General features: G+C 37.5%; 1 protein-coding gene across 7 annotated transcripts in view; it reads left to right on the forward strand.

Annotated features, from left to right (window-relative positions):
- NALCN (sodium leak channel, non-selective) overlaps positions 1-24,979 on the forward strand; it is a 242,394-nt gene that overhangs the window by 67,920 nt on the left and 149,495 nt on the right. For all 7 annotated transcript variants that reach the window (XM_064504258.1, XM_064504278.1, XM_064504285.1 and 4 more), the window contains 3 exons: positions 19,182-19,324; positions 19,438-19,542; positions 22,335-22,421. In XM_064504258.1, the coding sequence (XP_064360328.1) occupies positions 19,182-19,324; positions 19,438-19,542; positions 22,335-22,421 (335 nt within the window). The remainder of the gene's footprint in view (positions 1-19,181; positions 19,325-19,437; positions 19,543-22,334; positions 22,422-24,979) is intronic.

Here is a 24,979-nt window from a genome sequence, read left to right on the forward strand (position 1 = left end):
TACTTGAAAGAATAAAAACATTATCTAAGAATATTAAATACCTTATGTCTTCTTTATATTGGTCACACATTTTGATGGTGATCAAACTGAGAGATATATCTTGCAATATGTGCAGGTGATCTGAATAAATCTATAACACATCTAATGAATAACTAGTACTTTGATATTTTTTTCTGTACTTAGGACACAGTGTTGAAATAGATCTTGATTTCTTTGCTGCTGGGACATTTTTGTGTTATGAATTGTTTGAATATCTCAATATTTGCTGTTTCCTAAAACATCTACAGATATTTTCAATGAACAGACTCTTTAATGATACCAGGGGGTTTGGAGGATGTCCCTAATACTCAACAGAATTGAATATTTTTTTAAAGACATGCTATTCCATTTTCAAGTAAGATGTAATTGGTTGTCTTGGAAAGAAAACACTTCTACTTCCATATTGTAGTCCATGTTTTCCATTCTCACCTGAAAACTCCTATAAAAGGTTATCCTCCACTTTTTCAACAGAGCCATACTACTGCCACCTTGCAGTACATAGGGTTACCATAATGAGTAGTGTTTTGCCTAATTTCAGCGAGGGACTTTGATGAAAATTCATGTCACCTAAGATTAGGAAATCAATGCAAACCTTCAGATTAGGAGTCTCATTTCACATGTGAAAAGGAGTAAACCACACAATAGTGTTCCTCTCTACTGTGAGGGAGTTTGCAGTGACTAAGCTCCAAATTTTGGCAGTTCCTTTAAACTGCTATGATTAGAGGGGATGAATTTGGGACCATTTCCAGCAAGCTTTTCTAAATAGTGATATTGGAAAAACTAAAATTCTACACTGCAGGAAATGCCAAAGACGTGAAAAAAAATAGCAAATTTTCAGAAGACCAATTAGTCACCAGTGGGAAGGGGACGTCTAGCCATTTATATTGTATAGGTGCTGTGGTAATGTGTTCAGGAGAAAAACTTCAAAAGCTGTTTTATTTCTAGAGGAGCTGACTCTATACATCGCTGATACTTCTTGACAGAAGATAACCATGGGCTGACAAATTCAAGTAAAATAGATTTGTCACAGCAAGGCTTCTGTATGTCTCTTCTGATAAACTGTGGTATTCTTTTCTTTTAATTACCTGCCCATGGCACATTTTGCATGGAATTTTTATAGTAGTATGTGTGTTACTTGAATATTCCTCTGTATTAACCAGTTTTGCTATACTCGGCATATGAATATTTTGCCTACATTTGTTTTTTGTCTGCTGCTCCCTGCTTTAGGAATGCTGCTTTAGGCATTTTCCTTAGAGTCCTGAGGTTAAATGACAATTAACTAAATATATCTATTATAGTCTCTCAAACAAGAAGTTTCAGTCATATTACTGTTTAACCCTCTTCTCTAGAACAAACCCGTTCTGTATTTTCTTTTTCCAGTTTTCATCTTTTAAGGTTTTATATATAATTGTAATTTTGTCATTACCTGGATGCTTTATTTTTCTCCTCAGTATCTTACTGTCCCATGGCTATGGGACAATAATGATGATTCACAGAAGGGTAATGGTGGTGAATGGAAATCGCATACCATGGAAAACATTTAGAAAGTCAGCATTCTACCATTATTGTAACATAGCCATGGATATGTATTTCACTGATACTCAGATACCAAGATGGTAAATATCCTGGAAATAGCTAAGGATATTAACTGGGGTCAATACTTACTCAGATACTGGGGCACTAAGAGAAATTCTGTGGAGAGCCTGAAATATGGGGGGCAAGCACTGTTTTTATGCAGTTGTTCTTAGAAGCTTGTAGGGTTTGTTTAATAGAAGCCAGCACATTTATTCCCCAAAGTGATTTTTCAGATTACTCTTTTCAGTTTTTACCTGGGCAACCTTTTATCCAGTGAAGAATGCTGCTTCTACTGCTAATTTATTAAAAACTATGGTTAACCTGCTACACAGTAATTTCACAAGTGTCTTACTCCTAATTAAAATAGATTATGTTAATTGCTTCACACTTATCTCCTTTCCTTATATTCTCTTCTCAAATATTTTGCCAAATTTGTCAGATATGATGCTTTATGTTATGATACCAAACTAACTACTCTCCATCAGTTTGTCTTTCTCCAGATGGTTTCCAATTTCATTTGCTCCTTAGAAGTGTTATGAAGTACATAAAACACAAGCTTTCATGGATCTACAGACTCCAAAGGCTATGACATTTTTGTTTTCTAAATCTATGTTTAGTTCCTTCTGGTTCTTAAGCAGTCCTTGATTTCAATTAAATATTAGAATGATCGATAGACTTAAACAACTATGCTGACAGCAGTTTTGAGACTTGAACATTTTTGACCAAGGTATGGGGATATTGTTAGTTCTGTGTGTAATTCATCTATCCTGGAAAGATGCAGGAATGCAGCTGTCAGCAGTGTGCTCAGGCATAATGGAGAAGGTATGACTTAGGAAGACTTTTTACTGTAGAATTTCAGTCCGGTTCAGAGTAAACAAGTATTTTGTAACAAAAAACAGTCTTTGTACCAGACAGTGACCTTCCCTGGCTGCTGTGCAGTACTTTATTAATCAGCCACATTGCTGAGAACTTCCAGAACAGAGCACAGTGTTAATCCTTCCTGCATAACCTCATTAGAAGCATTCTTAAAAATTTCCCATGTCAGGAAGCCAATGAAAGTGAAATAGCTAAAATTTTTGTATATTTTCTCATTAAGGCTTAAGTCTGTGTTAATTTTAAACAATAGGACTGACTCTAATTGACTTAGTAGGTTTTGGATTGGGACGTAAATCACCATATATACTGATGACACCTTGTTTTCAAGATGATACAGCACAACTGGAAAAAGCCTTGGCTTTCCTCTTGTCCATTCCTTTTTATGACTATAGGCAACTGTGCAATATATGGTGTTCATAAATATATTAAGTCCTAAATTAAAATAAAGTTAGGAACAGAAGGGGCAAAACAAGCTGAAAAACTTTTCTAGGATCTCATTTCTCTGATGGTTAGAAAACTCCTAAATCAACAGCCTACATCATGTTCGTGGTCACTTGTTTTGATGCCAGTATTACCATTTGTTTTAAGTGTCTTTTTTCTTACTGTGATCAGATTCAAGTGCTTAGTGATATTTTCCCTCTGTATCTTTCATTTTTTGGCAACCTGAAACTTGGGAACTTCCTACCACCCAAGGTTGTATTTGCATCTAGGTATCTTTCTGACATGTAGCAGAGCTGAGCCAAAAATACTGTGGCGGTATGTGCTTAGTATGGAATTGAGAGGTGGGATTTGCCTGTGGTAAAGTCATCTGTTTGACATTGATCATTGGTCCGCAAACAACATCATACAGACTGACCAATGTTGACACTGCTCAGGGCTAGTCCCTTCTAGACAGAATGGTTGTATATCTGTAGTACAGTGGTTGACTTTGATCTCCGCTGGACCCCATGTGTCACTTCTGTGGCCCCAAGACATAACATTTTCTGTGGGTTTTTTTTTCAGTACAAAGTTCCTGAAATACTGTTAGCATTGTGTCACAGCCCACCAGGGACATGATTTTATAACCTGATATTGAAGGTATATATTGCCTGAGGGAAAGGGGGAGTATGGGAAGTGTTGAAGTGTCTGGAATAGTACAAAAGGTTTGTATAGGTTGGAGGGAGCTGCACTTGGTTCAGTCACATCCAACGTGCCTAATCGTTAGAGGTGCTTGTAACAAACTGTCCACAGAACTTCTCATCTGAGACAGAACTAATTGATTCCCTCCAAAAGAACCCAGGAATAAAGTAGCATATATACAACATAAGTGATCAGGGAACTGAGAGGCTAAGTGATTTGACAGCACACGTGTTCTCAGACATGCTGCTTTGCAACAGACTGAGGCTGTGGTTTGACATGTGTTCATACCCAGCAATAGTGATTTTTCTAGATCAGGCATGGGTATGTGAATGTGTTGGTGTCAGTCACTGAGGTACACAATACTGGATTTATGCTAGCTTTATGCTTTTGGACCAGCTTTATCCTTGAAGTAGAACATCAGAGAACACCTGCTGTGGCACAAGTTAGGATGCAGACAGACGATACATGATGCTGCGTGCAACCTTTCAGTACAAAGTGAAACCCTCAAAAAAAAATTTTTTTTAACTAGCAGAGCCAGCTTATACGAAATTGGTGCTTTGTGTCAGGTGGCTGTTAAACTTTTGACACAGTATAAAACTAATAATTATGATCAGACAATGCACTTTAAAATCAGGAGATGTTTTGGGTTTCTTTGATACCTGTAAGAAAGCCAACTAAGTTGTGTTCTGTTAGTTTTCCAATGAAAATACGTTGAAAATTACTTTTTTGTTTTGTCAACTGCTTATCAGTTATTTTTCTTGGTCAACATAGAGCTTGTGAAGAAAAGCAAATGGGCATATAAATTATCACAATAGTCTTGTGTAACTATAGGCAACTCTGCGTAGATTTATATGTGACTGCTTATGTAGTGATTTTTCTTTCTATATAGGACTCTTACTTATTTACAACTAAAATTTAGGGAATAATAATGAAATGATGCTCCTATTTGCCACTTTAAATCGTGTTTCATTACTTATTATTGCTGTGTATTATTTTTGGTATACTATGCTGAGCAGACTCGGTCATAGAAAAGGACCTCGTTGTACCATGACAAACACAGATAATTTTATGCATGTTAATATGCTCTTTATAATTATGAAGGATGAGACTCTGTACTTGTTTTACATGACTATGAAAAAATTAAGAGTATTTCCTCTCACCTCCTGTTGCTGCTTTAATTTTCATAGTTTTATTTCTGTTTGTGACAGATCAGTTAAAGACATGCTTGCACAAAATTTCCTTTACTTTTTGCACAATAAATAGTGTGATGTTAGACAAGAAAGCCATCTGGTTGCCAGGCTAAATAATTTCCATCAATACTATAGAAAGAAGCTGGGTAGTTGTTTGATGCCACTAACTACAATATTTAGAGAGAGAAAAAAAAAAGCTTGGGAACTATTTAGTCAATGAAGTTCTGTTTCACTAGAATTCCCTACAAATGCAGGTTTCATTACATATGTGTTCCACCTAATATTGTTATTTCGCTTTCTCTTGTGTGACTTGGTATTCATGGTCTCTCACATTGCTGTGTTTTGTCTTGTCTTTTTTTCTTTTCTGGAAATAGTAGTACCTTCTTCCCTGACTACATCTTACAGTATCAATCTCTAGCTTCATTTTTAACCTGACAGGCAACTGAATAAGTGTCTTGAATACAGCATACTGATCAAATCTACTCTTTTCCCAAAATCTTTTACGTTTTGCAGGGACTTCTGTGGTAGAATATCATAGAAGATCATACCATAGATCTAACTCTGTCTATACTAAAGGACTGTTAAAATTCCTTTCAGCTTCAAGCACTAGCAGTCAGGTCGGGATGGAGTATTTAGAACTTGTCTCCTTTAGCATCTTCAACAACTTGTAGATATGTGCATGTCAACTCATGTGCCTGACTTTGGGCAGTGCAATTGTAAAATTATGAACATAGTTTTCTCTAAGAAAATATGTAAGTGTGTGAGCAGAGCTTCAAAGTTAGGATCAGGATTTTTTTTTCCTCTTCTAAAAAAAATGGAAAATAATATAACAATATATAAATCTACCCAGGCTATGGTAGAATCTGGGTCAGAGATGGGCATACAAACAAGTTACTGAGGATAACAAGTTGTGTGGATTCTAACTGCCTGCAGTAACTGTCTTTATGTATGCTCTTACTCATAAGTAAATGATAGATAAGTAAATGTAGATTTCCAGATATCTTCTTCAGGTGAAGAGCAGGCACAGAGGTAGTCACTGTGAAGCAGCTGGCATGCAGAAAGCCACTCCTTAACTTACCCATGTTACTTGCTTGTCTGTGTATCCCAAAGCTCTGGTTTCATTTCACCAACTGAAAATTATTTCCACTTGGAAAATGAGATCTGTTAGACTATCATCATCAGAGATCATCCTTTGCTAAAAAGTTAAAGGAGGTAAGTCTGATGTGTACTTCTTGGGAAACTGTTTCACTGAGCAATCTAAAACTCAACTTTTTCCATGCACGGTGCATTTCTTTCAAACCACATGTTCATGTGGCTCAGTACAGAATGGCACATTTTCCTCTTTAGCGAAAAGCTTTGAAGAAAAATATGTTGAATTTCATAGGTCTATAAGAAATTAAAGCAGCTGTGAGTCAAAGCACAGAGTTGACACACATACACAAAAGATCAGCATCTTTTCAGGAAAATTTGATGCTGAGAAAAAAGAGGGACAGCATATCTGAGGAAAAAAAAATCATTGATTTGACAATGAGAAGTCCAGGAAATTTCTTTCATGAGTGTGCTGAACTATTTTCAGTAGTGCACAAAGATCGGAAAGGATTTCTGCAGACAGAGATAATATTGAAAACAAGGTTTAAACAGTGTATTAGAACTTTGAGCATTGTCCCTCCCCAAAAATATCTGGCAATTTATATAGCTTTTCTTGCCAAAGGTTTTGATTTTCCTCTCTAAATAAACTGCCAGCTGCTTAGTCTATTAGTGCTAGTCTTCCAAGAATTCTTTTGATAACCAGTAGATCTTTGGTCATGCAAACACTTTCTTTAGGACAGTCAGGAATAAAACAAGTCAGATGTTACAAGGATTGTTCTTCTTTTTAATTCCATCTGTCATTTTCCGAAGGAGAGAAAAAAAAAGGGTCGTCTGTTCTTGCTTACATTCATGTATGGGTTTTTTTGAAGAAAATCATGTTCTTTCTCTTTTAACATAGAGCTAAAGAACAAAAGTTTTCAATATTCTAATCTCTCTTTTAAAATCAGAAATTTTTAAGTTACAGTCTCAGAGATTGATGTCATTTGCTGTTTGAGGAAAGTCTTACAATCTCTAACTTCATTTGCCCATCTCTGAAATGTAATTAACAATACAGTTCGCTCACAAAGCTGTTGTGAGTTTTGATGAGCTCACAGCATAATAAAGCACTTCTCCGTGTCCCATCCTTCTGCCCCCTAACTGCACATATTAGGCTAGTGGGCAAATTTCCCTTTCTCATGTCAACAACATAAGTACATTATTTCATTTTCAGTGGCACATGTCAGATATCAAGCAATGCTTAACTCATTAATACCTAAGCAGGTCATTAAGTGAGTGTGGTTTGTGCTTTCTTGTCACAGTTGGTCATAGAGATCCTTTCTCCCATCAGGACAGGAAGATTTTGTCTCTTCAGTTAGGCTGGTGTTTTAGAATGTGTTTATCACTGCGTATTTGTTCTTGTTATTCTGATGTGTGGAGGTTAATAAGGTTTCTGACATGAATCTGTTTATAATGTCTTACTGGCTTTCAAGCTGCTTTGCAAGCTGTATTTTCTTTTCTTACAGAAAAGTGTTGAGCTAAGTGCTGCTATTGTCTTATTTCTGGTCACTGAATGCTCAGCAGGTCTTGCTAGTTGAGATTTTCTGCTGTTGCCCTTGTTCTCAGGGGAAACTTTTATACAAAAAAGAATAAAGGCTGGTTCAGACATATGCTATACTTGGGACAAGGGGAAGTTTTGATTAAACTAGGTCTCTTTGGGGAGGGATTTTCAAAAGCATTCAACACTGGCCTGATTTGTCTCTCATTCAAGTCTAGCAGAGTTGTACCACTGATTACAGTAGGGGCAAGTTTTCACCTGACCGCTTTTGAAAATGTCATCAGTGCAAGAGGAGGAGGCTGATCTCATCATTTTAAGGGAGATACTGCATCCTCAGAGAAATGCAAACAATTCCCAGCAATGCCTAGAGGAACTGAATGACACCCAAACAGAGCTTTAGGGCAGAGCATCAGCTTTGATTGTCTAGGTTCCATTAAGCAGTTGTTTCTCCTACCCTGCAGTAAAAAAATAATAGATATGTATAGATAGCCTTCATAAAGCTATTGAAATGATCTACTGTGGAATCTGCTCCTTGAACTCTGAATGCCTTGCTGTCTACCCGCATACCTGTGTGAGTAACCTGCTGTTACTCATCATCAGACTGTCCAACCACTTCCCACGCACAGTCAACAGCATGGATTCTTGCATAGGAAACTTCAAGTCTTCTTTGGTTTCTTTTGTCTCTTTAAACCCTGCTGGGGATTGGGGTGGGGTTCTTTTGTTAAGTATTTGTGCTTTTTTATTGCTAACTGATTGGATTGTTTGAAATTTTAGGATGAAGGGGTTGCAGTGCAACTGGAAATAGGAAACGTTGCAGAGATCAAATAAAATATGCTGCAGTCTGTTTGAAAATCACTTGCAAAAGCTTTCTTAGCACTGTGGACATGATTGTTTTTCTTTTTCAACCTGTTTTTTTCCTAGAAGTCTTTTTGTCTTGAACTTCTCTGACTGTTCAGTTCTTGCTAATTTAAATATTACACTGGAAATGCTCCAGTTAGATCAGGTGGCCTCTTCTAATCCCTATTTCCCAAACATGTCCACAGTTTTAGGGACTCCATGCATCTCCAGCTTCCCAAATTATTCTGCTCAGCTATATCACTTGTGTGTGTTCCCATTAGCTTCTGCATCTTTTCTTTTAGTGCATTTTTTCTGCCTCTGCCCATTTTCCTGCTCTTGAGACAGTTGCTACTAACTGACCGGAGTGAAGACATGGTGAAATGATCCCTTGTGGCCAAACTTCTATTTAACTCTGCTTTTGAATAAAGCATCATCCTGGTCACTCTAGATATGGAAATGTTACTATGTGAATGTATTCTTTGGTTCATTTTTCCATACTCTAATACATAACTTTGTTCTTGTTTCAAAGATGCATTTTTTATTAGTGAAGCAAATTAGTTGGCACCATGATACATGCTAGCTTTGCTAGCATGACTGCTCTTAAAATGAGTAAGATTGCTCTGACTAAGACTATTGAAAAAAATTGAGGCAACAGGTGAATGGCTTTGATTGACAGTATATGAAAAGCAATACTGAATTTACATGCCTTTTGTCAAGAAAGATTTGCATACTTAGTTTTCTCTCTGACAAAAGAATCTATCATTACACTGATTTTAAGAGGCATTCTCAACGTATGGCTGAATAACAATCCAAATACATTATGTCCCTTCAAATACATAATGTCTCTACAATGAGCATGCCTTAAATTTTCCTGTTTAATATGATAACCCTTTAGGTATTCATTAAATTTTAAATGTATGAATTTTTGTGAATTTCTGAGCATTTGGTTTCTGGATTGTTATTTTTACTGTATGGTTTTAAAGGCATTTGCACACGTAATGTATTTTAAGAGAAGAAAAAAATAGTCCTTTAAAATAGATAACTCATTTTCAAAGGAACGAGTTAATACAAATTATAGTGCTTCTTCTGTTTAACAGGTTTCATGTTATGGTATTTTGTCATAACATTTACTGTAACAGTCATTTACTATGGCTCTATTTTAGATAAGAGACATTTCACTAGAAAGAATGATGGGGTAGCAGGCCCACCTTCACAGCATTGTCCCTTTTAAAATCATGGCCTTGAGATTTCTGTATTCTTGCTGAATACAGAAATTTTGCTGATAAGCAAAAGCCATATTCAGTTTTAGTTCTCCTTGAACCTAGCTGCATGGATTCACTACAAGCTTCTAGCTGAAACATGTGGCTTCGGGGTCTGTGGCTTTGCTGGTGACCATGGCTGCTCTCTGATACTCCATGGGCCCTCATCAGAATAGGACATAAAGGTTTATATATCCATCTTCAAACAATCCCCTCTTAATACTTCAGGAGGATGTTTTTTGTACTTGAGTTAGTTTCACTGTGCTTATATCTAGACTGCTTACCTTCATTTCATAAATCTGAAAGGGGCCTGTGCCTGGCAGCGAGGGAGATATGCCTTGGACCTCAGCAAGCATTGGATGCCTGTGTGCGGACAGGTGAACCAAGCCCTGGGAATGCAGTTATGGCAGTGGCCTACTTTCAGGCTTCAGCCTGATGTTTTGCCTGTTCTGTTGAGGCTGGGAAGCTAGTGATCAAAGTTACATCCTTAAAAGGACTCTCTAGAGAGGAAGACAGGTGGGAGTTGTGACTGTACTGCAAAGCTTCCAGGTAGTGGTGTGTGAGGTATGGACAATTCACAGTTCATCATTTCCTTGATTCCCTTCAACTGCCAGTAAATCTTTTAAAGTTGCCACACACGCGCGTGTGCGCACACACACACACACGCATACACACACAGAGCAGTGATTGTAAGAGACTTTATTAGCACTACAGCTGTGTGAATGCAAAAAGGGAAAAGCAGTCAATATTTATGCAAATAAAAAACAGCTTATGAACTTCGCTGACATCCTGGATCCGTATTTGCTAGTTTATTGTGAATATACAGATGAGGAGCATTTTAATCACAAAAATATTGATGGAAGGCAAACATAAATGCTCGTCTCACTAAATATCCATAAATACTCACACCCAAAGTCATTCTGAAGATTGGGTGTCACTGTTCACACCAGAGATTTCTTTATAAATGTAAAACAGATGTGTGTCTGTTTTTAAAGCATAAAACATTAAATCAAGAAGCACTGAGTACTATCACATGCAAGATTCTAATGGTATAACTCCTATTTACCCTGTGCAGGCATATGCTAAAATTGCTACATTTGCATTAGTAAGCTAACGCTTGTGAATAGTGTGTAAATTCCTAACGTAGTTGCAAATGGTGTAGTTGTCTAAGGCCAGCACATCTTTTGCTGGAAGTCATCTGTCTTTCTGTCTTTCCATCACTAGCTCTGTAGCATGAATTGCATTGATCCTCAGCACTTATATTTGCAGCCTTTCTTTATCTCCTTATTGCTTTTCTGTGTATCATCTCTTCTGTTATGTAAAAGCTTCATCGTCTCATAACAGAACAGATTTTCAACATGAAGAATCAATAACACATCGCTATTGTATGTGTGAAGTCACTGCGCTTTCATGGGTTGAAATATATTTTTCAAAACGGGAGTCTGGTGTCTCCACTGTGGCAAATCAGTGCACTGCACAGTTCCCATTTTGCCCTCTCTTCCACAGCTAGTCACAGGTGAATTATAGTGGCACTTGGTGTTTCAGAGAAGGAGCAGAGCATCATCATGTGTCCTTTTCTTCTTTTCCTTCTCAATTCTACTGGCTGGCAAATTGTCTGATAAGAGTTGGTTCGGGAGAGTAAAGCAGGCTGGATCACTGACCCAGAGGCAAGCAAACAAAAACCTATTCAGCCTTTCAGGATTTGCTCTTTTTATCAATTTCAATCATATCTAGAAGCTGCTTCCGAAAGTGCAACTTTTCTGTTGTATTCTGCACAGTTTTTATTCACTTCTACTTTCACCAAAGCAGTAGCATAAGACAGCTGGAAAATCTTGAATGCACACAATGTTTTACAACTGCGTTAGTACTGAAAGATAGATTAAAAGCTGACTGGGCAGTGGGTATATCCATGGCTTGCAGGAACATTCAGCTTCATGATTTATTATATCAGTGAAAGTGAGCAGGAACAGGAATGCTCCAGGATTTATAACATTTCTATGAGTAAGAGAGTAGGGTTTTTTTATACACATAACATTCACAAAGCATCTTAAGGAAGGATACCATTCAGTGTTCAGCACAACAAATAGAGTTAAGTTAGACAACATCAGAAGGCTAGTTAGTTTTTCCCGGGAATTAAATAATCAGTCCCTTAGCTAGCACACTCTTGAGTTTGTCAGCCTATACTGTCTTTGCTGGTAGCTTACACACTGCCTGATGTTCCAGATGTGCTCAAGGTACATGATCGCCATCTAGTGGCTACTGTTAAATTAAGAAAATGAACGTTTACTAACTGGAAACTGAGGCATTTTGTGGAAGGCTGTATATCATATTTTAAGCTTTTATTAACAGCGTGTGCATTTTTACTTGTCTGATTAATTCCTGGTTAAAAAGAAAAAATGACAAATCCAAACTTTTATCTTAATTTTCCAAAACTGAATTGTCCCGGAGTCTGGTTTTGAGGATTAGCTTTGTTTCATTTTGTTTTTCCTCACCAGAAGACAAAACGGCATACTCCAATAGTTCAGTGTGTATGTTGTCAGAGTCACAATCTTGGAAGGGATGGCTAAAGAGACGTGATGCCAGAACACAGTCTAAAAGAGAGAGCTGCAGCATTTCATGCATGAACACACCCAAGAAATTTGGGTTTGTTGTTTTTGAAGAAGAATGCAAAGGCAAGGAAGTTTCTTGAGGAACTCACTCCTCTAGAGACTACGCATACCACCAGTGGTTGTCTTATGGAGTTTCACACAGCTATCCGGGGTATTGGCCCTCCTGTGAATTTTCTTTCTCAGTGGCTTCACAGCAGGCACAAGAGACCTGAGAAACCCCTGATGTGGTAAAGCAAGGTAGTAAATATAGATAGAATAATGTGCAGCAAATGCTGGAGTTAATGGCATTACTGGTCACAGGAATTAGCTACTTGCTAATTTTTACCTTAGTTCTTGGGTTTTTGTTCCTCACTTTTTCTGGTAGTGGCCGTGAATCGTATAACGTAATCAAAGATATTAGTGAAAGGCAACACTTCTCTCTGCACTGTGAATTCTGTACCCATACAAATATGGGGTTGTGCATCTTGAAGCTAGAACATGAAGCTAGGAGAAAGGGGTTCTGTTTCCAGATTTGGTACATTTCCCATGGCACCTTTTAGCTCTGCACCTTTAATTGTGCAGTTATAAAATGGCAGCATTAGCGCATTCCCTTTTTCATGGTGTCCATTCTTAGAACAAGCTGCTGGTAGCACGATCTGGTGTCACAGAGCGTGGTGATGTCATGGAGACACAGAAACAAACAGAAAATCTTGAATTGTAAAATACAAATAACAGTGGAAAACAGCATCCTTGCGTAATGGGACTACTGTCTTCTTCTGACAACTGTGAGTCATTGTTTTAACTAAATATCTTTTATATTCCTTGAGTACTTAGAAGTACTAAAGGAGTTTAAGTAGCACTCAAGGTAGTAAGAAGTACTCAAGGTTTTCAGTAGGAGAGGTTTCCTGACTCTCCTATGGAAAATGATGTGCTCTATTTTTTTTTCCCCCCTGGGTATATTCATCTTTATTGTGGGCAAGAATAAGGTGACCTTCCTCCCTGGTTATGCATGGAATTTCTTTTTATTAGAATTATTTTTCCTTTAGGTGATAAAGCAGCTACTTATTCCATGCCCCTTGAGTCTAATGCTCCCAGTTGGTACTTTTGAAAGAAACACATTTATTGAAGAAAGCATATGCCATCTTTACATTTCAGTGCTGAATGCCCATATATCTCAATGAGCATACTTAGTAGCATTACAGTTTTTTTCCCAATTGCCCTTTTGTGTGCTGTTCTTTTATTTTACCTCTGTCATCACCAGTAAGTTCTTTCTAATTGACTTTAATCTTTCCTGCCACAGAATTTTAACCATCTACCAAAGCACACAATGGGAAAATTCTCCTAAATATTTTTCTTGTTATTTTTTACTTACTAAGATATGACAATATTCTACATACAGAAATTTAAATCCCAGTCCGAAATTCAACAATTAACGCATGACAACATGCCCAAACTGATGAGTAATCTCACTACAGTAATAATGAGGGCTGTTGTACACTGGCATGGCCAGGCTCTGCAGTTCTTCAGGGCCTGATTTCCCCCTGCTGTATTGCTGCAGGACTTAGCACAAACTGCAGGAGGTCCTGTGCGCTTATGTTGCCTAACCATGGGACTTTTAGCACTATGTGGTCAGGGCTTAAACCCTCTGAACAAGTAGGCAAAGACACCAGGTCACTGATAGATAGAATACTGACACTTGTGGAAAAAGAGGATTTTACTGTTTGATCTGAGAGGTGCAGGTTAGATACTGTATGTGGCAGCATCACCGTACCCTGCCACCAGCTAAAATTCTGATACTCCTTCCCCCTCCATGTGATGAGAAAAGTGGAGCATGATGCTGTGAGAGTCTTTTGAATAATTTATAGATTTACCTAAGAAAGATATAGTCAAATATTAATGTAATAGTCATAAAAAAAAGAATCAGTTGCTCATTGTCGTTAAATAAATGTTGCTCTTTGAAGAGCAAAAGAATATACAGTAAGGCAGATGTTAATGAAGAGCAAAAGAATATACAGTAAGGCAGATGTTAACTAAGAATTGCTCTTCTTTTTGAAAGCAAAATATTTCATGGTTTTGAATCCCTTACTGTCATCCCTTTATTCTGTATCCAGTTGAAACAGCTTGTACAGACACTGTTAACAGCTTAGTTGCTGGCGTCAATGTTGAATGCTATGTTGCTTTCTAGTCACGTATGTTGAGTAAGAATGTACAGTCTTGGTGGTGATTGCCTTAAAATAGCCCTAAGAACATCTGTACCAATTACATATAAGGTATATTTTTACTTTGATGTCACAGATGAACACATTGTTTTAATTGGGTTATTTGTGCATTTCGATCTGCTTACTGTATTGCCTCACTGCAGCAGATGGCCCAGTGTATGTTTTATAAATACTTTGCATGACATCCCCTCTATTTTGCTAATCTTCACTGTGACTTCCCCATTGATAATGACTAATTGCAGTTTCTTTGCCAGCAACTTTTAATAGATTCCCTTTTTTTCTTAATCTCTGCCTGTCCTTAACAGCATTGTTTTGTTCAATAATTTAATCAGTTCAGCAACAGTATAATATTAGATGATTGAACCATCAGTTTATGAATTTTTGAAATGCAAAATACCCATGAAGTAATCACTGATGAATATTTCAATAGCGATGAGAGACCACTCTTTTTTTGAAGAAGAAGAAATGGAAAGGGTTTTGCTGTGTGCTTCAGTGCTTTTTCTTTCCCTTTTTTTAATTCTGTCCATCGGTCCTGAGAGTCATAAGCAGTAAATAGGAAGGAATTCATTAACTGGAAGAATTAATAGAAAGGATTAACATTTTTGTCTACCCAGCATGATCATATTAGCCATTCAACACATACAGATCAAACTAGTGAGTGAATACAGAAAAAATTTCATTCGTCGCTGCCTCCTCTTATCAGTGAAGATTTATGTGTGAAAGGGGCTCCCTAAGGCAGAAACACTTCCTGGTTCATCCCACCTGTGGTAGCAGGCAGCAGGATGTAGATGTTGGAAATTCAGAGGGAGAATAGCAGCACAGAACTCTTTCTAGCCTGGTATGATTTTCTTGGAAAATCCTGGACTCAGGAGTTTCTGATTAAAACCACTATTTTCTCTGTGAATAGAAACAAATAGTCAAGTTTTTAGCAGCTTCTATGTTTTGCTAATGGCAGTGCTTCTCAAGCTTTCTCTGTTTCTTTTATCCACAGTCTTTCATGAAAGGAAGCAGTAGTGAAGCAGCAGAGCTAAAAGGTGATTGTAGGACAATTCCACAATTTTACAGCAATTTGTGAGATTTCACAGTTTATTTTTCATAGTTTAATTTCCTTCCTTCTTGGAGTAAAACCAAAAGATTTAAAATGTGCATAAATGGAATAGTGCTAAAAAGTCCACTCTTGGATCAAGACCTGATTATTTCAGTGCAGGACATTGGATTGCAGAGCTGGGTTATTCTGTGGGGAGCTGCAGTTCATATCCCATGTGTACTTGAATTTGCAGCAGATTTCATCCTAGAACTCTCCAAATTAGATAGAAACTGGGTCTTTTACTTCCATGCCATGCATTGCCATATCAAATACAATCTCTCATTGCTGAAAGAGCTTCCTATTTTTAAAGATCCTTTATAGAATCAGATACACCTTTGAAAAGCATTGTGGCTTTGGAAAATGTTTATTTTGATGACATTTTATTCAACTTAAAAATGCTTTGACCTGCTCTGTTTCTGTGTTCTCATCCCCTCTTTGCCTCCTTTCTCCTCCACTCCACTACCATGCAGGTTCTCAGGTAGTGCAGAAGAGAAAGAATTAACCTGGCTGAAATGTTGAGGGCTAATATTCGTAAGAGTAATGTAAGAGTATGTGATAAGAGTAAGAGTAAGTGGTGTGATAATGGGCAGAGGGGGGAAGGGATAAAATTTAAAAAGTAAGGAAAGGAGAGGGGAGCGGAAGGGCAAGGGCAAGTAAAGAGGAAGGAGAAGGGGAAGCAGAAAGGGAACAGGAAAGGGAAGGGGAAGGGAAGTCTAATCAGGAAACCGGAATTGATGAAGAGACTGACTGATACTCAACATGAATATGGTGGAACCTTATAGGTTGGTGGAACTGGTCTTGTTCGAGAGGCTTGGGTGAAAGAAATTTGGTCTAGCTGGCAAGGAAAGAAAGGGTGGATATGCCTGCTCACATAATATATCAAATATAGTTAGAGGATCATTGCTATATTGTTTTTGTTTGTGCCAATAAAGGTAATTCAGGATTAGAAATTCCAATTTCTGATTTGTTTCCTTCAAGTTGATTAATACATTACTTAGGCTTTTCCTTTTAAGCAGTCTAGGCTTTCTTTTGTTTTGGTTTAGTTGTTTTTTTCAACCTCTGGAGGTACACAACATTCTCTTTTCTGCACCAGTCCATCCTAGAGTTCTCCCATCAGTAATTCAACAAAGAACTCCCATAGCAGAGAAGATAGATTTTTCCATTTTTCCCTATCTTGCCTTAAAAAAGAAGAAAGTGTGCTGTATGGTCAGACATCCATTGGCAAGATCTATTTGGATGCAAGTCAGGTATTTAGTCCAGTCCATTGGGTTCAGCCATGATTCTCTTTAACAGCAGGCACATTATTTATTTACTTATCTTTTATTTATTATTATGTACTTATTTCTTAGAGAGGAGAAGGAAATTAATTACATAAAGTAATTGTTGAAACTGCCCTATTTTTTTATACTTGGAAAGACAGAAGACCAGACTCTTTTGGTTGTAATTCATGTGAGAATGTGCCTCACTTTTTGACAAGTTTAACGTTGATCCTTGGAGACACTCAGTTTGTAGGGTATTAGCAAGAGTGAGCCTCTCTCAGTCACTGCAGGTTTGTAAGTACCTCCATTCTCACTAGAACAAGGCTCATCCATCATTACTTACTGGCTACACAAAGGGAAAAATTAATAGGTAAGAAAATTTATTCCCATCAAGTGTTCTTCTTCCTACCAGAATATTATTGCTGAAGACAAAAACAGTAAAAATCTCTACTTTTATTTATTTATTTAGATTTTCCTAATTTTTATCCAGCATACTCTTTATAATAGGCTTGTTAGTCTGTTTCTTTCTGCAGGGTGAAAGTAGGGAAAAGACGAAGAGTATGTGACATTTCTTTATTTTGTTTTTCTATATTTAAGGTTTTGAGACCCACCCTTTTTTTCCCTTCTGTGTCTAACAAGCTGGGATGCAAATAAAATCTCAAGTGGTTAAATTTAGTCCTTTTGTAAAAATTTCTGTCAACTTAAATGGGGGTCATGTTATAACAAATTCAGCTCTCCCCCAAAACAAAAAATTGATCAGCACCCGTGTCTATACAATAAAGGGCTCATAGTGGTTTGGAGTCTATTGTTATCTGAGTTCTGCCTCCAGAATAGTAACATATAGGACAGCAGGTTTATTCCTACCCCTCCAACCTCCTCTCCTTCTCCCCCAGGTGTTCTGTGTTCCTCTCGTACATCACTATGTACCGGTACTGTCAGCTAAGTGCAGGGTTGAGCCTGTTGAGGATAAGACTCACCATTCACATTTTAAACCCTTGTGCTTGTACTAAAAGGCCATTTCAGCTTGAGCACCAGGGTTCCCTCTGAGAGGAGAACCTAAGCTCCTCTTTATATTGTTTCTGTGAGTTGGGGCACAGGCTGTCTCAAGCATTTTAATGTTCTCTGAAGATAACTGTAGCCCGTATTTTCCTAATATGTTTCCTGAGGTAGGCTAACAGCCAAATTAGAGCTGGCAAGAGAACTGAGAAACGTGCATCGCTCTGCATACTTAAACCTGCTCCCAAGTCTGCCCTGCACTTTGCAGAGTAGCTATAGAAACCTTACAGCTGTAAGAGTCTGAGAAATTACTTCCAAACAAGAATGACATATGACCCCTAACTACTTTTACACTTCTGTTGCAGAAATAAGGAGGAAGGAGGAGCATATTATTCCTCAGCTGTCTAGAACAGCACATTGCTGGTTATTGGATCCTGAAGTACATTCTCTCACTGTCTCTCTTAGCTGTACACTCCTAGTAATGATTCATTAGCCCCCAGACCAGTTGAGGACTTGAGAGGTGCAGAATTGCCTTTAAGTCCCTTTCTCCTCCTCTGTCCACTGTTTCTCCCAGCTTAATAATTGCTAGGAGACCTAATCTAGGATCTGACCCACAATGTGGATGTTAATATCTAGCTTTTAAATTGCTTTCCTTTTGCATTCACACCCATTAAATCCCTTTTCCACTGAAGTGGTACCAGAAAGACTGTCAGTATCCCGTAGATGAGAGTAAGCTTGAAGAGTCCTTTCCAGATTTCAATATTTGGTTTTCAGATGAAAGGCACAAGGGCCAGTTTGCAAAAATTGGCTGCAGACATTAGAACGAGTTTGACTTTTAAGTTCAAAATGAGAAAACAGTAACTTAATAGTTTTTATTCAAAAGTGGGTTTTGCACACATAAACTCCTCATAGCTTTTCTATAACATCTCCTCTTCCTCCTTCCCAGAATGGTTTAATAGCTTCAACTCAGAAATGCTTTGACATTTTTTAAGGCAATACACTTACATTAACACAGCTACCATGGATACCTGAACTTCAACACTGTTCAGTTGCTTGTTGTAGACACTTAATTGTGCTTGCTAGTATTGTGCACCCTCTTGGTGTGTTGCTGCTTACTCAGCCTTGCTTATATTAATAGTGATTCCTTTCACCTACTGAATGTTGATCCTGATAGTTTTAATTAAATCCGTCTTTTCTCAGAAATGCTGCTGAAGTCACACGATGGGACAAATTCTGCCTTTGGAGACATTTGCATACTTCCCACTGAACCCATCTAAGGGATTATGCATGTTATCCAGGGAGAGAATGGAGCCCAGTCTAATGTAAAAACAATTCAGATTCAATTGCAAAAAGAAGAAACATGGAAATGCACCTGAAAAACTGCTGTTTGAGGAGAGGAGATCTAATACCCTTTAAAGAAAAGAAAAATAAAATAGATAAAAGAGGACTATTTGCTGATCTTGAAAACATTTTGGGGGGCTTAATACCAAGCATTTTCATTTTTTCTTTAACAGGTACAAGCATATTTACTGTTTATGAAGCTGCTTCTCAAGAAGGCTGGGTGTTCCTTATGTATCGAGCAATTGACAGTTTTCCCCGATGGCGTTCATATTTCTATTTCATCACCTTAATTTTCTTTCTGGCCTGGCTTGTTAAGGTACTGAACAATTTGTTCTTTTAAACCTGTCTGAAATGTAGATCATATTAGAATTAATTTCTTCTCTTTTATGCTTGCTTTGTGTCAGCCATTTTTTCGTGTTCTTTTTACAGAATGTTTTCATTGCAGTCATCATTGAAACATTTGCAGAAATTAGAGTGCAGTTCCAGCAGATGTGGGGATCCAGGAGCAGTACCACTTCAACTGCCACCACTCAGGTGAAGTGTTCATGTTAGAGCACCCAAATACTGAGATCCTCTGGGGACTTAATTGTTTGTAATTTATGAATGAATAATAAGATATAAATCCCTGTTAATTATTGTTTCATCTCAGTAGGTTCTATTTTATTCAACTTTGCCTATTACCCTGTATATTTTAAGGTTATTATGTGTATTGTCATATTAAATTAAATTCTAGAGTGTATTATCAAAATAGGCTTTCTTTAAAAAGAATAATAGAGGAGACTATAATGTGGTTCTCTAGATGGTTGAGTATGCTATGGTTCCCTTCCCTTGCCTTTCTTCCCCTTCCCTTCCCTTCTGATCCCTTCCCTTCCCTTTCCCTAATTCCTTTTCTTGTGTCATTTGGTGGGTTTGGAATTATAGTTGCAGTTGAATATCACTTTCTGTGCTAAGGCAGAAGAGCTGAAATTGCAGGCTGTAACTGGAAGAATAGAGGTCAGCAGGTAGCTGAAGTGTGTGGGGAACGTGGTCCTGGAATTGAAAAGGGAATACTGAGACGAAGGAGGAATGAGGTGTTCAAGCAATGAGAGAGCCATGCTTTGACTTCAGGTGGCCACAGAAAGTGAGATCCTGGATTTGAAATAATGACTGGGAAGAAACCATGTTAGGAAGGGCACTGGTCTGGGTTCGGGGGTAGAAAAGACTCAGTATGAAAAACAATGGCTAACTGGTTGAGATTTAAACTACCCTGTCATTATTGTAGCAAATATATTAGCTATCCTAAATGTACAAATAGCTAGGCTTTTTCAGTGCTAGTACAGTTTCCATCTATGAGAGGGACCAGTATCAACTGCCTGCAAAAAGCCCTTAGGCAGACAGATATAAGAAACCCACCTATGAGGAAAAATTTTACTAGCTTCTGTAGCTAAAGAGTATTTACTTTCTTAAAACAAAGGATTTAAGTGTCTTCAAAATTATTTATTAAATATTTTGTGGCGTATCTTTGGATATTCTTGTAATCCACATGTAAATCCAGTCCTTTTCTGCCTGCAGCTACACTGTTTGGCCTCACAGATACTTTTTTGGCACTAATTTCCACTCTATATGTGGCTTTGTCAAAGCAGACTTGGTGATATAATTTCAATTTAAAACCTGTTCTCTACCAAAAAGGGACTTTTCCACATGACACAGACTTAGCCTAAGGACCATAATGTTTGTTTCATCCCCGATGTGATATCCCTGTGCCATATAGGTTTAACCTACACACTGAACTAGAGTCTGGAATAGAGAAGTCTCTATAAGGAAACTCAAGAAGCAGCCAAGATTAAGGAATTCCAAGGATAATAGAAACTCCAGAAATAATGTGATCGTGCCAAAGAATATGGACATGTTGAATATCAATAGCACCATGCAGAATAAAAATGGTATGCAGGCTGTAGACAAGTAAATGGTTACTTTGTTCCTGAGTCACTGGCATAATGACTGTAAGGGAAGTTTGGCATAACAGACTACAAAACACATGTTTTTCTCTATTAAGATGGGCAGAAAATTTCTAGCAGCTTTTCTTGTTCAAAGCTCCAAATAAAAGTTCATGCACATGTTTTGTGCATGAAATAACCTTGACAAAAAGCTGCACTATCTTGCTTCATTTGCCCACTTCATAAATCACTAATTACTCCAGAAACTTAGTCCCATAGAAAAGAAAAAAAATATTGGAGGGTTGAAGCTGAAGAGGGGTCTGTGCAGAAGAATGAAAGGAGATTTTCATTAGGCACTTCAACATGGCCCATTAAAACGTGGTACAAAGATGAGTAACTTGGTGCTGATCTGAGTTGTCAACTCTTCCTGGTGCAGAGATACTGCATGAGGGTCCAGCACAATTAGAACCACATTGGTGTAGCATTGTCCCCAGTCTAATGAGCACTTTTCTCAGGAAGGCTTTAAAGTTTCAACCTTGCTGAAATGGCTGTGTTCCAGATGTGACTTCCTTGATGCCAGATGTCAAGAAAAAGGTGGGAGGGAGGTGGGAACTTCACCACGCTTTACTATATAGTATCTGCAGACTCTCAGATGGTGATTAAAAATGCTAGAGCAGCTCGTGTTCTTTCAAGGACACTTTAAAGGACAGTGTTAATCACTTCCAGACACCGTTTCTGATTGTCCTTAAGCCCAGCAGTCTGTGTCTTTTTATGTCCTGATTTCTGAAAAAAATATAATGCTTATAGTTCCAGAGCTTGTGGGTAAAATGTATCACTGTGGTCAAGAGAGCAGTTCTCACTGATGTGGTTAGAGCCAGGATTTCATTCACAAATTTACGACAGTTTTAAGGTTTTGGTAACACTGCAAAATGACTGCGGAGTTAATCTTGATTTACATCTATGCAACAAAAGTAAAGTCTGATCCTTGGAAGTAAAATAATTTTTCCAGTAAAAAATATGACAGTCTGTTGTATTTGTTTGCAAATACACCATGAAATTTATTCTTTGGTCACAATGTCTTTGTGTTTCTTCAGGATAAGCTTATTAAGTAAGGAATTTATTCTGAAAGGGTACTAACGTATAATGATACTGATCACAGATGAATTGAACTGGTTTGTGTGTAAGGACTAATAGATTCACATTACATTTCGTGTTATCTGAGTAAAATTCAGAAACTATTAATGTTGGAATAGGAGCATGATGCTTTTTTCTGTAGCAATAAGAAACATTTGCGTCTTATTTTTACTAACAGTCATCAAAATGTAGACAGGTCCTTAAGGGGAATATAACAGACTTCACTTATATTTATTGGCATGTAAAACATTTCTGACTAGTATTTTCTCTTTCAAGATGTTTCATGAAGATGCGGCTGGAGGTTGGCAGCTTGTGGCTGTTGATGTGAATAAACCCCAGGGCAGAGCTCCTGCATGTCTACAGGTACGACATTGCTTCTTACTAAATCAGTATGTGTAACCAACACCACTGGAATGTTGGCATAAGGAGACTGTGGTGAGAAATAGCACCTGCAATAGTTTTAGTCATAAATTGCCTAAAATCCATTGCTTTCTTCAGTGTAGGCTTGTTCATGGAAAACACAAATCAACAAAGATGTACTACACCCAAAGCCAGAAGGTTAGAAAAATATAGTTGTTATAAAAGCTCGGTCTTGTGTGCTCATGAGATAAAGGTTTTAGAACATTTTTATTATATAAAATAATATAAATGAGCCTACTTTATCTACCAGACTTTATGTACAAAACAACTTCACTCCTAAGTTTTTCACAACCGACAGGCTTGTTTATTAAGTGCAAAATACAATAACATACACCAAGAAGCATGACTAAACATAAGAAACACAAAGCTACCTCATTCCTATATTGAAAATGAGGTCACTGATGAACGGGGAATACACATGTAGCTACTAAGCCATATAGTGTTTGAAACTTCCAGATTTAGTATTCTCATTTTGATATCAGTGGGGTTTGATATCAGCTCTACCTTCCTTGTTTAAATAAACCAAGACTAAGATATGTAGTGTTTTTAGAAATCCCTTTGTAAGTTAAAGAATAATACTTCTGGGTAAAACAGCCTTGCTTCAGAACAGAAAACCAAAGCTACTATAGCAATCTGATAGCATGATGTTTGCTAGCCGTTTTGGTAATGTTCATTTTAATATGTAAGCTAAAGTACACAAACATGTTGGCGGCATGAACTTAGCGGAACACTAAGCTGGCAAGCACCTTTCAGCTGCTCTTGAACAAACTGTTTATTCTCAGATCTCTCTGCTTTGTCAGACTTCTGGCATGTATTTAATTTTAGCATATGCTTTAACTGATGACTTCTCTTCTCAAACTAAGTTAATTTTGAGAGCAATTGGAATATCATTTATGATGGTCTCAAGTAACAATCTCGGGTATGGGGATAGACTATAGTTAAATTCACAGTGAAGACTCCTCCAGATGAAAGTTGAAATAGCATCTGACTTAAGCTGTTCTGCCTTTGTCTGTAGTACTGCATTTTCTCCCATTTCAAGAATCATGGGAACACACGGTAAATTGTGTTCCAGGGAGCATAAACCTCATGGTTTATAAACTGGGTGCTGTAACTTTTTATTCTTGCAACTCAACTGGCAGTTTTCATCTCGTCCTTCATCCTTCTATGAAACATCTGCCGAGCCTCAATTAAGCTATGGCCTTGCTGGAGGTCAGTGACAGCCAAAGGAAAACAATGTCTTTTAGTAGAATAGTGCCTGAAATACACTATGTGCTTGTGAAATATTGACTAAAAAACAGCCTAAAGAAAGCAAAATCTCAAAGTCTCATACATGCGTGCACCTTTATTCATCTCACTATGCATTATTGTTTCATTTCTGTCAATCCCTATGTAAAAAGACAATAGACCTTTAAAAAAGCCCGTATTTTTAAAGCCTTTGCAGTATATTGAAAGCATTCTTTATGCATGAAGTACATACTGAGGGATTTCATTGTTATTTTTTAGGATTTGGGTTTTTTTTTCCTTAAGAGGAAAGTGGTACATAGATCTGAACCAAGGAAAGAATTAATCAGATTGAAGAATATACATTCTACCTTTAGGATATGTTCAATTAATAAGCATTCTTCTGAACTTTATTGGCTAAGTGTACTGTCATTCAATATCCTGTGAAGGATGGAGTTCTCAAAAAAAGGTAGTGAAGACTCTCTATTGCCCTGTATCATTTTAATTAAATTTCATAGTAAATTTGGTTTTATTAATTCCTCTCTGAGCTGTTTAAGTATTACTACTCCAAATACAAAAGGGAACACTCATTAAAAGTCCTCTTTCAACAGTAACATGGATCTGTGCTTTGATGAAACTGCTTATTCAGTGGATTCATGTATTTATAATTTACTTCCTCAAACAACTATACTGTGCATTGGGAGAGGAAATGACTTAGCAGCTAAGGAACTGGAAAGGGACTGTGGAGGTTTGGGTTCAATTTATTGGCCAAGCACAAATTTCCTGTAAGCTTTGAATGAACTGCTTTACAGGTATCTTAGCTTTAGTTCATTTTCTGTAAGGTGGTGGCGTATCTCCCTACCAGACGTAACAACTGTGGAGTTTAAACTTACTATGTAAGATTGGCCAGTAAGATGGGCATGTTGTACATAAGTAGGCAAATAAATACATCTAGCTCTCTAATGTTGAAATAGATACATCCAGCTCTCTAATGCTGGGAGTGATGAGGACAAGAATAACGGAATTTGTGTGCTGCATGTAACATAAAAACCTCTCTAATACAGATACTGCAAAACACTTCACACAGACTAGCTGGATTTGTCAGGGTTTGTCTTTTGTACAACTCATACTTACTCCCACAGACTGGTTCAGGAGTGTCTGCCTGTGTCTCACACAAACATGGCACTATTGCACCAAACTGTGCAATTAAATAAAATGAATAAGCTGACAACCACATCTTTACACTTCAGGAGATCTGCAAAAAGGGGAGTACAGAGAAT

Source organism: Dromaius novaehollandiae, chromosome 1 (genome assembly GCF_036370855.1).
Source record: "Dromaius novaehollandiae isolate bDroNov1 chromosome 1, bDroNov1.hap1, whole genome shotgun sequence".
Lineage (NCBI taxonomy): Eukaryota > Metazoa > Chordata > Aves > Casuariiformes > Dromaiidae > Dromaius > Dromaius novaehollandiae.